Here is a 13875-nt window from a genome sequence, read left to right on the forward strand (position 1 = left end):
GGAGCAGAGGCGGGAGAGTTTGTGTAGGCCTCTTTCAGCCAGCCTGGTGGTGGTTGTCCTGCCCTGCTAGCAGGCCAGGAGGGCTACACTGCTCCAGGGGTGGAGGGAGGGAGCTCTGGAGAGCTGGGGATCAGAGTGGGGAATCACAGTGAGAGGATTAGCTGCTTTGAGCTGTCCACGGGAGCCATTCTGAAATGTCATTTAAGCGATCCGGCCAAAGTTCAAGTGCAGGCAGGAGTTGAGTTTGCTATTAACTCAACAAAATGCTGAGGTTAACACCAAACAGTTTCCCCTATCTCAAAACAGGGAGCGCATTGGTTACATCGTGCTCTAAAAATGGAGGGCCGTTGTAATGCTCTGTAACTGTTTTTTTTTTTTTTAATCTTGTGGTAAGTGAGGTTTTATGACAGGCAGTGCGCAGTGTTTCCTGTACAATGTGTTTGAAAGCTGTTTTGTCAGACTTCAGATCTACAGCAAAGTTTCAAAGAGAACACTGTCAAGAGGAAGAACAACTTCAAAATGCACTCACCCTGGAAGTCACTCAGTAACGTAAACTGAGTGTATAAAAATGTAATTATGGGCCAGGGCCAGGAAAGACCGGGCTTTCCAGTGGTGCTGTAGAGGTGCCCAGTGGAGCTGAGCTGATTCTCCACCTCTCCTGCCTTCTGTCTTCCTGCGGGAAGTGAGATGGCAACTGAGTTCTTTCACTGGATTCAAATTTCATGCTGCCTGCAATAATGAGCTTGACTGTATGGTTTTAACTGGGGTTGAAACTTAGCTCTCCAGTTGCAGGACTGTAAATGAAAATAAGTCTCAAGCCTTTAATCACATGCCATCGATTATGATTTTGCTTACAACTCCTGTCAGGTAGTTTTAATTTTGCTGTTTCCGGTTTGATTTTTGCATATCACTTCTGATGTTTGTTGACATCTTCAGCCTGCAGGTGGAGCAGATGCTGTTTGTCTCTAAAAAAAAAATGCTGCAAACTCTTTGAAACATTAGCACTGTTAAGTAATTAATCAGCTGTTCCTTATTAGCAGAATGCTCAGTGAAGAGTCTTAGCCGCGTGCTCAGTGTGAGGTCTCTGTTGCTACCTTGCTCAGGATCTTTGACTCTCCCCCTTCCACCCAGAATGAGGTTAAATGAAAAAGGATGCAAGGCGGGGCGGAGGAGTAGGGACTGTGACACGGACTCCTCCGCACGGCATCTTCAGCAGATGGTGCTGTCACTCCTGCACCTGGAGCTGCTGCTTCTTGGCCGGGAAGACGCGGATCCCGGTTCAGGTTCCTGCACAGACGTTTCCATTTTAAAGAACAAAACAGCAGAACTCCTCTAATTTTGCATTTTACCAGGGTTTCTTAATTCTTTCTCCCTACTTGTATATATGAAAACTGGATTGGAATGGTAAAAGCATAGTTTTGGGTTTTTTTAACTTTTTGCGTTTTGATGATAGCCCTGGAACTTTCATTTGGGAAAAGCAGTGACCCAGACCTGAAACAGGACTGTAGACTTGGCTCCCTAAGGGCTGAGTGTGGTTGCTGCTTGGATTGCCCATGGTATAGCAAATTGGACGGCTGTGCTGGTCATAGTAATCAAAAGAGTTTATCGTAACACACACGGAATCTTCCCGTTCTTCTTGCATGCAAGTACGCAAGGAGCAGAATATTCCACATGGTGCAGGGCAGGCAAGAGACAGCAGGTGAATGCTCACTGGATGGTGTGCACTGTCAGGTGGGGAGCTCCCACTTACTTCAAGCCGGGGGATTGACGGGTGTCCTCTGTCAGCATCATTCCGGTGACACCCTGCAGGCCTCAAGACTGTTGGCAAAGGGAAAGTATCAGCCAGTATGCTTTTCATGAGGGGATATATGTAGTCAGAAGCCTGACACCAGGGACTCAGAGGTTTTGTTCCAAGCAGCAGCAGCTTTCTGCCAAAAGGTTGCTGTGTGTGTGTGTGTGTGTGTGTGTGTGTGTGTGTGTGTGGGCCCTCGTCTCTGCCTGAGAACATTCTAGCCCTAGGGTCAGAGTCTGCACCTTGAGCAAAATTGCAGGAAACTAGGCAGGGGGCCCTCAGGAAGCCAGCTGGCCAATCCAGCTGTTCAGTTTTCCTCAGGATCAGTGGTCTGTGGCAGTGATTACGGAGGGCAGGCCTTAGACTCCCAGCCACGGAGGTGAATGTTACAGCATTCGCCACCCCACCCTGTCCTTCCATCTCTTTCAGTAAAACATTGGGGATTTTTTAAAAGGGCTTTATAAATGCTTGCAGGGAGCTACAAGTTCAACAGGCAGAGGAGAAATACCCCCTAGATAGTAAGTTTTTCATATTTCACATACTTGAAAGCAAAGTTCAGAAAGAATAGTCCTCTTGGGAGGAATTCCTGGCTGGAAGATTATTTGAGGTTGCCATATTTCTGCTCTTTTCTTAGCAACATTATTTACCATCCATTCAAGTCTATCCCTCCCCCACTCTCCCTTGTAATCTGCCTTTGTGACCTGCCCTCTCTAGTGCTGCAGTGTGAATGGGCTTGCTGCAGTTCCTGCCCTGCCTGGAGAAGTGCAGATGCCAGGAGAGGGGTGCTTTAGTGGGGCCTTCAGTTCTGTCATAAAGCACTGACTTGAAGAGCTTGATCATTTGGTTATAGACCTTTGGTGGAGACTTGTTTCAAGTGGCCCGAGTGCTGTAAATGACTCTTTTTTTCTGCACTTTCCTCTTACCTTTTAATTCAAAGGCATCTCAGCATGGGTGGGGAGGAGATGCATTTGGTAAATTAGTTGGAGACTAATTTGTTAGGGCAGCCAGTGTTGAAATCGTCCTTTTCAGTTAAGTCTCTCTAGTGGAAATGATGCCGAGTGCTTTGTGGAAAAAACTTTCTCAAGAGTTTTCCAGGGCCATCTGTAACCCACCTAAGCATGCTCTGAGCCGTCTGCCAGCCTCCCCTGTGTGTCAGAGGTCAGCTCTGGACTCCCCAGTTTGAGATTTTACTGTTCTGGGGAAAGCCCCATTGGTTTGTTTCCTCTTTTAGCAATTAGACTACACTGGCTTTCTCTAGAGTAGTCTCATCATGTGCCCGAGGAACCTAAGGTAGTTAGATCTAAAGCAGCTTTATGGTTGAAAGAACTGGTAGAAACAAAGAATAGAGTAGAACTGTGCTTGCTGGCCAGGGACATAGGAGTGCTTTGAAAAAAGAGTAAGGAGATTTTACAGGAAAAGTTGACAGCGAACTTATTAAATGCTTCATGTCCCCATGTAGTCCATGTTGTGGTCTAAAATGGTATGCCAAATATTTTTTAATAGTTATTAGGAAAAATATTAACTACTGTGTCAAACCTAGGGTCATTGTGTCAGATACTGCTAAGGACAATACTCGATTATCCAAAGTCTAGTTGGCCATGGTGTTCCCTTAGTAAGTAAATAATAGCTCAGACAGTCCAAATGATGAACGATGCAAACCCTAATCCAGTTGTGAATGACAAAAGTTTAGAGGAAACATGGGTGCAGTGCAAAGTTGATCTGTAAAATAAGAAGTGCTGGGCCGGGGATTTAGCTCCGTGGTTCCGGCGCCTGCCTTGCAAGCGCAAGGTCCCGAGTTTGATCTCCGGTACAAAAAAAAAAAGATAAGAAGTGCTGGGAATTAAAAAACAAACACATCTTGATCCCTTGTGTGCTCTCTGTCCTGATCTTGGCTGTCTCTTAGGGGTGGTAGTCTTTCAGACAGACAGATGATGTCAGTTGACACTTCACAAGCTGTACTTGGCAGCCTGAAAGCAAAGCCTGGCTGTAAGTAGAATGGAGCTGCCTAAGAGCACAGCCTGGACATGAACAGTTTGACTTTGTGAAGGGATGGCTCGGAATGACTGGAGCTTCTAAACTGAGCTTTTGATACATTGCTGCTATGCCTGACCAAAGAACCTGTGTCTTTACCTGTGTTTTACTGTGTGTGAGTGTGAGTGAGAGTGAACCTAGGGGCTTGAGCATGTCTCATGAAGTTACCCAGGCTGAGTGTGAATTTATGATCCTCCTGCCTTGGCCTTGTAGGTAGCTGGGATTGCAGGTATATACACCACCACGCATGGTGGTATTTACATTTTTTTAGCCATATAGAAGCTCTGTTATTATTGATCTTTATTTTGAATGAGTGATTATTGGTTTTCTTGGAATGGGGCTGTCAGAGACTGCATGAAATTATACATTCTTTGAGACATGTACTAGTATTTTCATAAAGCCTTTTTTGTTTGGTTTTTTTGTTTATTGGTTGGTTTTTGTTGTTTGAAGCAGCATCTTGCTGTGTAGTTCAGGTGGCCCTTGAACTCACTATGTAGTCCGGGCTGGTCTTGAACTTAACAGTAGTCCCCCCTGCCTCAGGCTCCCAAGTGCCAGGATTACACGTGTGCCCACCAGGCCTGGCTATATCGCCTTTTTATGCAGCGTACACACTAGCCTTACATGATGAAACCTATCCAAAAGTAGGGGTTTCATTGAAAGGAAAGTTGTGGGGTTTGGGAGTCAATACTTTGATGATAATCTGACTAAAATGTCTGGCTTTGGGTTCATCACCTGAGCTTGAGGCCTGACCTCCACCGTGTTCCATTCTACCTGCAGGTCTTCCTGAGTGTCTCCTGAGTGTTGTCAGGGAAATAAGCCAACTTTTCATTTAAATAATTTTAGCTTGAATGAACATCTTATTTTGTTTGGTGTGATTTTATTCATTTTTAATTGAATTCCAAAACCTGATCCTCCGAGCTCTTGTCTGAGAAAAGGCTAATACAGGCAGTTCCCGACCTAACTGTGATTAATTTAGGACTTTTCAGCTCTGTGATGATGTGAAAACAGTACGTACAGAAACCGCACTTGCGGTTTTGAATCTCAGGCCAGCGGCTGAGGTCTGATACTGTCTGGCCGTGCTGGAAGCTCCCAGTCAGCCACCCAGTCTCTGGCAAACGGCTGAGACACTGCAGTGCGTGCGGGGTGGGGCTCAGGGCCGAGGTTCGGTAGGTGAAAGAAGTGCAGAGCTTCAGCTTCACTGGCCGTGGCCCTATCATCAGTCGGGCACCTGGGTCTTCCTGGCGTAACAGAGAATACGTAAGCTTCCCCTCCACACTGGAGAAGTCGACTGAGAGTGAGGCGGTCTGGCTTGTTCCCGCCCGAGTGATGGCCGTCTGCGTTGGTAGGCAGAAGCAGTCCTGTACCTCTCGGCGGCCCAGGCAGCAACAGGTTGCATCTGCTGCCTTCGTGTGACTCCGGAGCCGCTGTCGGGGGCCGTGGGCTGGAGACTTGCTGACTTTGACGGAAGAAGACTCCTGGGGGGACACACTCGGTGGCCGCCCACCGAATGAGTGCAGAGTAAGGGTGTGAACCCGTGTTCTCTGACTCCAGACCTCTTGCCTTTTTCAGGTGATCTAAAAAACACATATTTTTCTTTTACTTTGGCTTCTATTCAGGCTGGTTTCACAGCTCGTAGGAATACTGGGAAGCCAAACACAAATGAGCAGAGCAACAAGAAGCACTGATTGTGGGGTCACGCGAAGCCCTATAGGACAGGCATTTGCTGCTCATAGTCCGTTGTAGACATGCTCAACTGAGCAGCCAGGAAGCCAGCCCTGATTGTCACTTTCCACCAAAATTCACTTGTCAGGCCATTTTGGAGCCCTGAGGAAGGGGACCCGTGCTGGCTGGCGTTCTTAGTTGACCTTTAGGATCAAGATTCCCAAATGTAAAGATCGAATCCGGAAACCTGGATTTCCCTTAATCAGATTCTGAATTCCTTCCCCACATTTACCAAAAGCTTGTCACCAGCAGTCCTGTATGTTCGGCTGAGACAGGCAGACTTCTGCTGTATAGCCTGGTTTTGCCGTGCCTTTGGGAAGCAGGCTTCTCACCGACCTGTGCCTCAGCTTTGCTCTTTGCCGCTCCCTTCTGCCCATCTCTGCACCACGTGGCCCAGGCTTGATGGCACCACTCAACATGGCCAGTCTTCGTGTGCTTTCCCTTGGCTGCTGGAGCCCACCTTCCTGGGACTCTCCCGCCTCTGCCTCCTAGAGCTATGTGACTTAAACAGCCCCCTCACTCGAGTGCTTTAAAGCCTTCACTTCCTCATCGGGACAGTGGGGCAGTAACAGTATCTGTTCGTTAGGAAGATGGTCAGGCCTGGATGAGATCATTCCCGTAAATTCCCGGCAGAGCACCAGGCACGTAGTTCCTGCAGCAGCTGCTGTTGATATTTCTTTGTTTGGATTACAACAGGGTAGTGAAAGAGTTTTAAGAAGATACAAGAAAAGACCGCTATCGCTAGAAGAGCTTTGTGGATTTCCCGCCCTTAGCCCCTCTTGGGGAGTGGCACAGATTGGCACAGTGCGCAGACACGGTAGTGAGTGTACCTTGCTTTATTTGAAATGGGTGGACTGAGACAGGAAGTCCAAATCAGTTTTCTCCTTTTTAAAACTATGTGTTTGGGCTGGGGATTTAGCTCAGTGGCTCTGCTGCCTGCCTTGCAAGCGCAAGGTCCCAAGTTCGATCCCCGGTACCAAAAAAAATTAAAACAAAAAACTATGTGTTTGATAATCGTGTTAGCTATACAGTATCTACTACAGAAAAATTAAGCAATGTGGGCTGGGTATGGTGGCTCACGCCTGTAATCCCAGCACTCAGGAGGCTGAGGCAGGATTGCCGTGAGTTGGAGACCAGCCCAGAAAACACAGTGAGTTCAAGGACAGCTTGCACTACCTGTCTCAAAACAAAAAAAGGAGAAGTTTTAAAAAATTGACCTAGGAACTATGGAGGAAACATTGGGGATTGAACCCAAGACCTTTGCACTGAAGTATATCTTTAGCCCTTTCTGTATTTTTTTATAGAGATGGGGTCTTGCTAAATCACTGAGTTTCCCAGCCTAGGCTCAAATTTGACAGTACTTCTGCCTCAGCCTCCCAGAGTGCTGGGATCGTAGGCATGCCCCACACCATACCTAGTGAGAGAACTGCTTTTTAGGGCCAGGGATTTAGCTCAGTGGTTCCGTTGCCTGCCTCGCAAGCTCAAGGACCTGAGTTCAATCCCCGGTACCAAAAAAAAAGAGAACTGCTTTTTAAAAAGCTTGCCATATATCCATCTGGATGCTTTTCCAGCATGCCTGATAGCATTTGAAGTTACAATTTGCTTTGACTACTTTTAAGGTTAGTGCTTTCATTTTAACACTTGTGTATTATAAAATATTTTTAGTTCTTTTCAAAGCAATATTTAGGACATACAAATTTTGCTTTGAACTTCTCCTGGTTTATATCTATGTATTAAGACTTAATTTTTTTCTTAATCTCGGCATGAATTCCAATCCGTAAGCTCAGTCAGTATCCTTAGTTGCTTTCCATTGTGGAAGATGTGTGCAGAGGCCGCTTCCTCCCCTGCTCCCACCCAGCCCTTGCCTCCTCCTCCTCTTTCCCTTTCCCTCCACCTCCCCTCCCCTGTGTCTGCAGTCACCCTGCCTGCACTCAGAGCGGCTGGTGTCTGTATTTGTGTGAGTCGGTCCACCTGCCTGTGTCTCCCTGGCTGAGCCATTCACAGTGCCCTGCTCATTCAGGCACAGAGTGTGCTCTTTCTGGGACCCTGCCAAACCCTAGAGAGAGCAGAGCTTTGAAAACTCAGCTCCCAGCAAACTGCACTATAGTCCTGCTTAGCATCTGGCCACCACTCGGTCCACTTGCCCTAGGGTCTCTTGCAGTGCCCGTGAGCTGCCCGGCTCTCTTTTGGTCTTGGAATACACTTTAACAGCTGCAAGCTCAGTTTAAAATCCTACAAAAAATAGGACCCTGTAGTGAAAAGATGTAGGGAGTCCAACTCAACTGTAATAAAATTTGGTTCTTCTCCGTCCTGTGAGAAGAAAACCAGATGCTACCCCGTTCCCAGAGTAAGTCACCAATTCTTGATGTGGGGGAACAGCTTAGTTCAGCGGCGTGACAGGGTCTGAGCTGGCACTTTTCAGTCTCAGTCTTAGTTACACACACACGCGCACACACACACAATCTGTTTCAAGTTTTAGTGAATGAAAATTCATGTCATAGATTGCCATTCTTAGTTTTTAAATAGCTTTTAATTTTGTTAAAGTAATTATAATTTGGGGGGAAATACTGATATATCAGCAGACTTTTAACATTGCAAAGCTTTGAGTCTTGATTTTCTAGTGCTGACTCCCAAACTGAGAGTTAACGTGCAACAAAAGAAGATGCTAACTAAAGAAAATGGAACCAGAAGTGTAACTAAAGAAAACAGGGAGCCAGGCATGGGGGCCCGGCCTGGACAACTTAGCAAGACCTTGTCTCAAAATCAATTTTTAAAAAAAAGCACAGGGAGCTGAGGATGCGCTTGGTACAAAGGCCTTGGAGTCAGTCCCCAGGGCTGAGGCATGGCGCACATGGGCGCACAGGCGCGAAAACAGAGCAAATGGAGCAAGGGCGGGAGGCCATGAGGAGAAGGAAAAGTTGAAAGGACAACCCTGAAGTTACAGTCAGTTCTGCTGTGACACAACATTCATACCTTAAAAATTACTGCACTGTGCAGAGTTGCGCAATAAAAGCCACATGAGGCCTGTTGGGGAAGTGGGTTAGGGCACAACACTCCTAACCGCACTGCTGACAACACGGAGAGATAGGAACCTAAGGAAGCCAGCAGTCTTGTATGTCAAGTGGTACAAAGTACATAAATACTAGAGTAAATGACAGTTTGTCTCGAAAAAGAACTGGCATTTGCTGATGAAGTGGGCGCGGGGAGGGCTGCAGCCCGTGCATTGTGGAGAAGCGATGGGGCTGTAGCACCAAGTGTGGGTGGGTGCAGTTGGGACGGCCGTGGTGACCTGAGGTGGATGGTGAGCAGTTCTGCCAGGTACAGCTTTCTGCGCCCACCTACTCTTGCTTCCAGATGAAAGCAGAGGCGAGATTCCATTATGGCCCAGTTGTTCCTCATTATGTCCATGGCTTTGGAATAAATCTGCATTCTCAAAACAGGCATTATTTAAAGATTTTTAATTTAAAAAACGGCCATTATAGCAGACCTGATATATTTAATTAGATTGGAAATTGTATTTAATCATTTGATCTCAAGAGAAAATACAAATGCTGTTTAACTAGTGATGGGGCTATATCCCGGTTGAGACTGCATCAGCACCCTGAGCCTGCCAGACATGGTGGTGTCACCTCACAGCACACTGCAACCTGCAGGCTGCTTCCCGCATGAGCACGTGGCTGACTGTCCAGCATCAAGAAAGAGGATTGTGGGCCAGGGATTTAGCTCAGTGGTGTTGCCGCCTGCCTTGCAAGGTCCCGAGTTCCATCCCTGGTACCAAAAAAAAAAAAGAGGATTGTACCGTGCATCACTGGCCCAAAAAAAGACAGGGATGGCTTTCCTGGATGCAGATCCCTGTTGTACCATTGTAAAACCAAAAAATTGTAAGTTGAACTGTCATAAGCTGAGATATTTGTTCTGAGACACCTGTTTGAGAATTCTTCTTTTTTCTTGTGCTTGCAAGGCAGGCGCGCTCCCACTGAGCCGGATCCCTGGCCCCTGTTGGAGAATGCTGCTGCCCCAAGAGTAAAAGGAGCATACTTCTCAGAAGTCCAGAGTTCCAGCTGGGTTTCCCCCCTCTTTGTAACGCAGATGGAGTTACTTCTTTAGTCTTCTGGAAACACTGCAGTGTTTACACTTTAGTGTTCAGGAAAACATACAGCAAGCTCATTGAATCTACTGTTTTGTAGATATCTGGCCTTGGGAAAATAGCTATCAGATGGGGTGGGGATACTTTGCCTCACCATGAAGTCCACCTGAAGTGACAGGGGCAGGAGTTAAGTTGTCCATGGAGAGGGGCATGGTCATTAAGTCTGGCTAGGGCTGGGAATGCTGGCCATTCTGAAACTGTGTGGAGAATTGTCCTGTCCAAGGTACCAAGAATGCCTCCAAGAGAGATTTGTTAGAATTAGACTAAGGAAAAGGAGTGAAAGAATTGAAAATAATTTAAAGAACAATGCTGAGTTTTTAAAAACAGGGTTTTTTTTCATTTAAATTACGTTTATTAGCATAATTACTGGCCTTGATATTTTATATATAAACTTTCTATTTTTTTTTTTCATTCATTGATTTTTTTTTTTTTTTGGTACCTGGGATTGAACTCGGGTCCTTGTGATTCATTCGTTAATTTTATTGGTACATTTTAGGTATACAATATAATGCCATTTGTCATTGGGAATTTGTACCTGTACATGATGTATCTTGGTTCTTATTTTTTCCCTTCCCCTGCCCTCCCTTCACCCCCTCCATTCCTCCCTATTTACAAAGACTTTGTTTCCATTTTTCCTTTTCTCATAATTTTTCCTTTCCCTTCTTTCCTTTCCCCTACCCCTCCCTCTTCCCCTTCCCCTTTGGACCTTTTCTTCCTATTTCACATTACCTATTAGACATTTTGATCCTTATTTACACTTTCAGTTTCTCACACTAGAGAAACTATTCCATATTTTATGTGGCTTTGGAATGATGATGAAAATAACTTGCAGCTGACAGAAGTTTGGAAAGCACTACTAAGGACAGGCAGTAGTAGTGAACTTTATCGCACAGGCCCTTGTAAATAGTGCCACAAGCCATGTGCTCCAGAGCTATGCAGAGAGTGATCCACTCAGCCAAGATGATAGTTCTGAGGCATTTGCTTGGTCTAGGCTGCCTCTCAGCCATGGCTGCACAGTAGTGTCACACAGGGAAGCTTGTGGAAGTGTGGATGCCCAGGCCCCACTTATGACCACCCGAGCCACAATCTGTGAGTGAGGGATGAAGGCATCAGTGTATTTTAAAGCTCCTCAGGCCATTCCTGTGTGTAGCCACGGTTGAGAACCACTGGTCCAGGGCCTTTTGAAAATCACACCTTTTCCAAAGAAAAGCTGTACCAGTCTTACAAATGCCAAGTGAAGACCTATTTCCCAGCCTGCCTTGAAAAGGAAGATGAGAGACAGGCTCATTCATGCAAGCTCCTCCCCTCCAAGGCAGGAAGCAAAACTGTAAACGGGTGACAAATGCTGCAGCTTGGAAGGTGTTCAGAGTGGTTTGGAATCACAGAAAAAGACTGCATTGAAACAAAACACCACATGCCCAATTTGAAAAATGATTAAAGTTATTTAGTTTTCCATTCCTTAAACACACAACTTTGATGTGGGGCAGGAGGAAGAGGCATTCATTGTAATTACTCTCATTTTAGCCTTCCTAACTTGATTATAGACTTTCTGTGGTTGGTGTAGAGAATTTGAATTTTGCCTGGCCTGCTGTGAACCAGGCTCTGAAGTTCCCCGTAAAGCATTGCTGAGCCCATGGCCTTCCAGCAAGAAGTCATCCCAGCATCCCCTGAAGGCTTTGGGCTGCTAAGGCGGCTCTGGAGCTAAGCCACTTACACACGGCCGTGGTCCCTTCTTCTGACATGCTTAGGGTTCTCAGTGCACATCCAGCTGTCACAATCTGACAGGTGGCAGGTAAAGCTTAGGGTTAAACAAATGTGTGATTTTGAATTATGAGTATATTTGAAGACAGCCACTAAGTTGCTATCACAGGCTCTCAAGTAAACAAAGTTACCAGTAGTTAACCTGTTTCCAGTGGTAGCATTTTACAACACCTGTTGATTTGTATTAGTATGCATTACCTTACCCCAAGAAAACTTGATTCTTCAGTGGATAGCGCTAATCTCAGTTAAACTTTGTAGTCTGCACTTAACCATGAATTACTTCTGGTTTAAAAAACAGGAGCAGGCCAGGGATTTAGCTCAGTGGTTCCGGCACCTGCCTTGCAAATGCAGGGTCCCGAGTTTGATCCCTGGTACCAAAAATATAAAAATAAAATAAAAAATAAAAAAACAGGCACAGCTATTTGTGGTAGTTTTTGCCTTGCGCCTTTGGCATCTGTGTGGTATGAACCAGAGCTATGCCATCTGTAGTCAAGGGAGATAATTAAAGAGAAAAAAAAGAGTGAAATGATTCACTGGAAAATTTCAGCACAGATTCTTAAGGAATGATAAGAGAACCCTAGAAACATTCTCACTTGGTGTCATTTGCTGGTGGGTAGTGACAGGAAAAAAAAAGGTATGACTTATTTATTAAGATTTTGCTACATTGAAAATTGAAGAGGTGCTATGCTAGAAAGAGAAAGGAAGAAAGAATTCCCATACGATGTCAATTAGCAGAGCTCTGCAGATGCGTGAATCATTATCCTCTTTCTGAATGCAAGTTGGAGCCAGTGAGGTTCATTTCTAGTGCACAAAACCAAAAAGGCAGTATGGCTTGTGTGGAAGGTTGTTTCATTTCCTCGTGGGCAGTTGTGATAAGCTTCTTTCTGCTGAGGTTGCCAGCACGGAGGACTAGCTCCTAGAATGCTGAGTAGGTCTGCGGGGCCAGATAAGAAAGCCCTTTCTGAGAGCTGGGCATCTCGCATAGTCTCACCTAACGACACACTGACCTGAGGAACTCTTCTGAGTCCCATTTGAGATTTGCCTGAAACATGGTGTCTTTCTCTGTGTTTTCCTTTTCAGAAAGAAGACATGGCTCATCCAAGCCTTCTTTGGCCGTTCCGCCCACCTCAGTATTCCCCTTCTTCCCTTCTCTGTCCAAGAGCAGAGGAGCCAGTACGAGTGGAAGCAGCCGCCCTTCCGGCGGAGGGCTTCTGAGCGCATCCTCCTCCAGTTCCAGGTTACTGAAGTCACCCAAAGAGAAACCGCAGCTTAGGGGGAACACCAGGCCGATGCACCCCTTTCAGCAAAGTAGAGGCCCCCACAGCAGAATGTGAGTATGTCCACGAGGGCTATTCACACTTGCCTGCTGGGAACACACGTGTGTGCAGATACCGTCGTATTGAGCATGTCTGTGAGCCCCCTGGGGAAGTGAGTGTGTGCAGTTGATTCTTTTTTTTTTTTGGTACCAGGGATCGAACTCGGGACCTTACACTTGCAAGGCAGGCAGCAGAACCACTGAGCTAAATCCCCGGCCCTGCTGTTGATTCTTTTTGTTTCCCTGTCTTGTCCTAGGAGACTTTTCAGAGTAGTAATAGCAATATCAATAAGGTTAGTCATATTTACTGCTCCTTCACTATACCAGTTCCTGAAACTTAAGCGTGGGCACTGTGTCTTTGAATCACCACAACATCCCTGGGGCGTGGGCAGTGGTTGTCTCCATTTTCCAAATGAAAACAAAGACAGTTGAGTTCAGCTTTGAGAAGAACTCAAATCAGATAGGCCTGAGTTCAGACCCTGCCTTTGTCACTTCCTGTCTGAGGGCGTTGGACAGGTGGGCTCTAAGAAGAACAGCGGAGATGCAGTTAGTACCTGTTGGGTGGCCACACCGTGCCTGGCCGCAGGAGATGGTAAATAAATGATGCCAGTTCCCAATGCTCGGCTGGGACCAGAAGGGGAGGGGTTCCCAGATGCTGCAGGGAAGCAATGTGTCCTCGCCCAGCCTGGGGCTCTTGTCACAGCAGTGATGAGGGCAGGCTGAAAGAAGCTCACACCCTTGGCAAGGCTTGGCAAGTTTCCAGGTGAGGCTGGCAGTCGGCAGCCTCCTTGGCATCCCATGAAGATGCAGCTGAGCCCTCCCATGGAAACACCTTGCTTGGTCAGGGCACCCCTCAGCCTGGTAGTGGGTGGCTTTCCCTGCCGCCTTTCTGTGGAGGCTGTGCCACACATTTTGGTCCCAAGGCAGGGTCCCGCACCTGCTGCTGCTCCAGGCCTTGCCAGCTGGGTGAGGCCATGCCATCTTCCAACATCTCTGTTGCTGTCGGGCTGCTCCGGGTACAGCTGTTTGGGGCTGGTTTCCTGGTGCTGAGCCCCCAGCCCCTGCTCATCTGTCAGAAGTACAGTACAGGAAGCTTGGCTCTCAGTC

The 13875-nt window shown here is 46.7% G+C and overlaps 1 protein-coding gene across 13 annotated transcripts in view; it reads left to right on the forward strand.

Moving 5' to 3' along the window:
* Atxn7 (ataxin 7) overlaps nucleotides 1-13875 on the forward strand; it is a 153519-nt gene that overhangs the window by 101596 nt on the left and 38048 nt on the right. For all 13 annotated transcript variants that reach the window (XM_087182532.1, XM_087182528.1, XM_087182530.1 and 10 more), the window contains one exon: nucleotides 12534-12783. In XM_087182532.1, the coding sequence (XP_087038658.1) occupies nucleotides 12534-12783 (250 nt within the window). The remainder of the gene's footprint in view (nucleotides 1-12533; nucleotides 12784-13875) is intronic.

This window comes from Heterocephalus glaber, unplaced genomic scaffold (genome assembly GCF_053883595.1).
Source record: "Heterocephalus glaber isolate CG9 unplaced genomic scaffold, H.glaber_assembly_v1.0 deba00001472, whole genome shotgun sequence".
NCBI lineage: Eukaryota > Metazoa > Chordata > Mammalia > Rodentia > Bathyergidae > Heterocephalus > Heterocephalus glaber.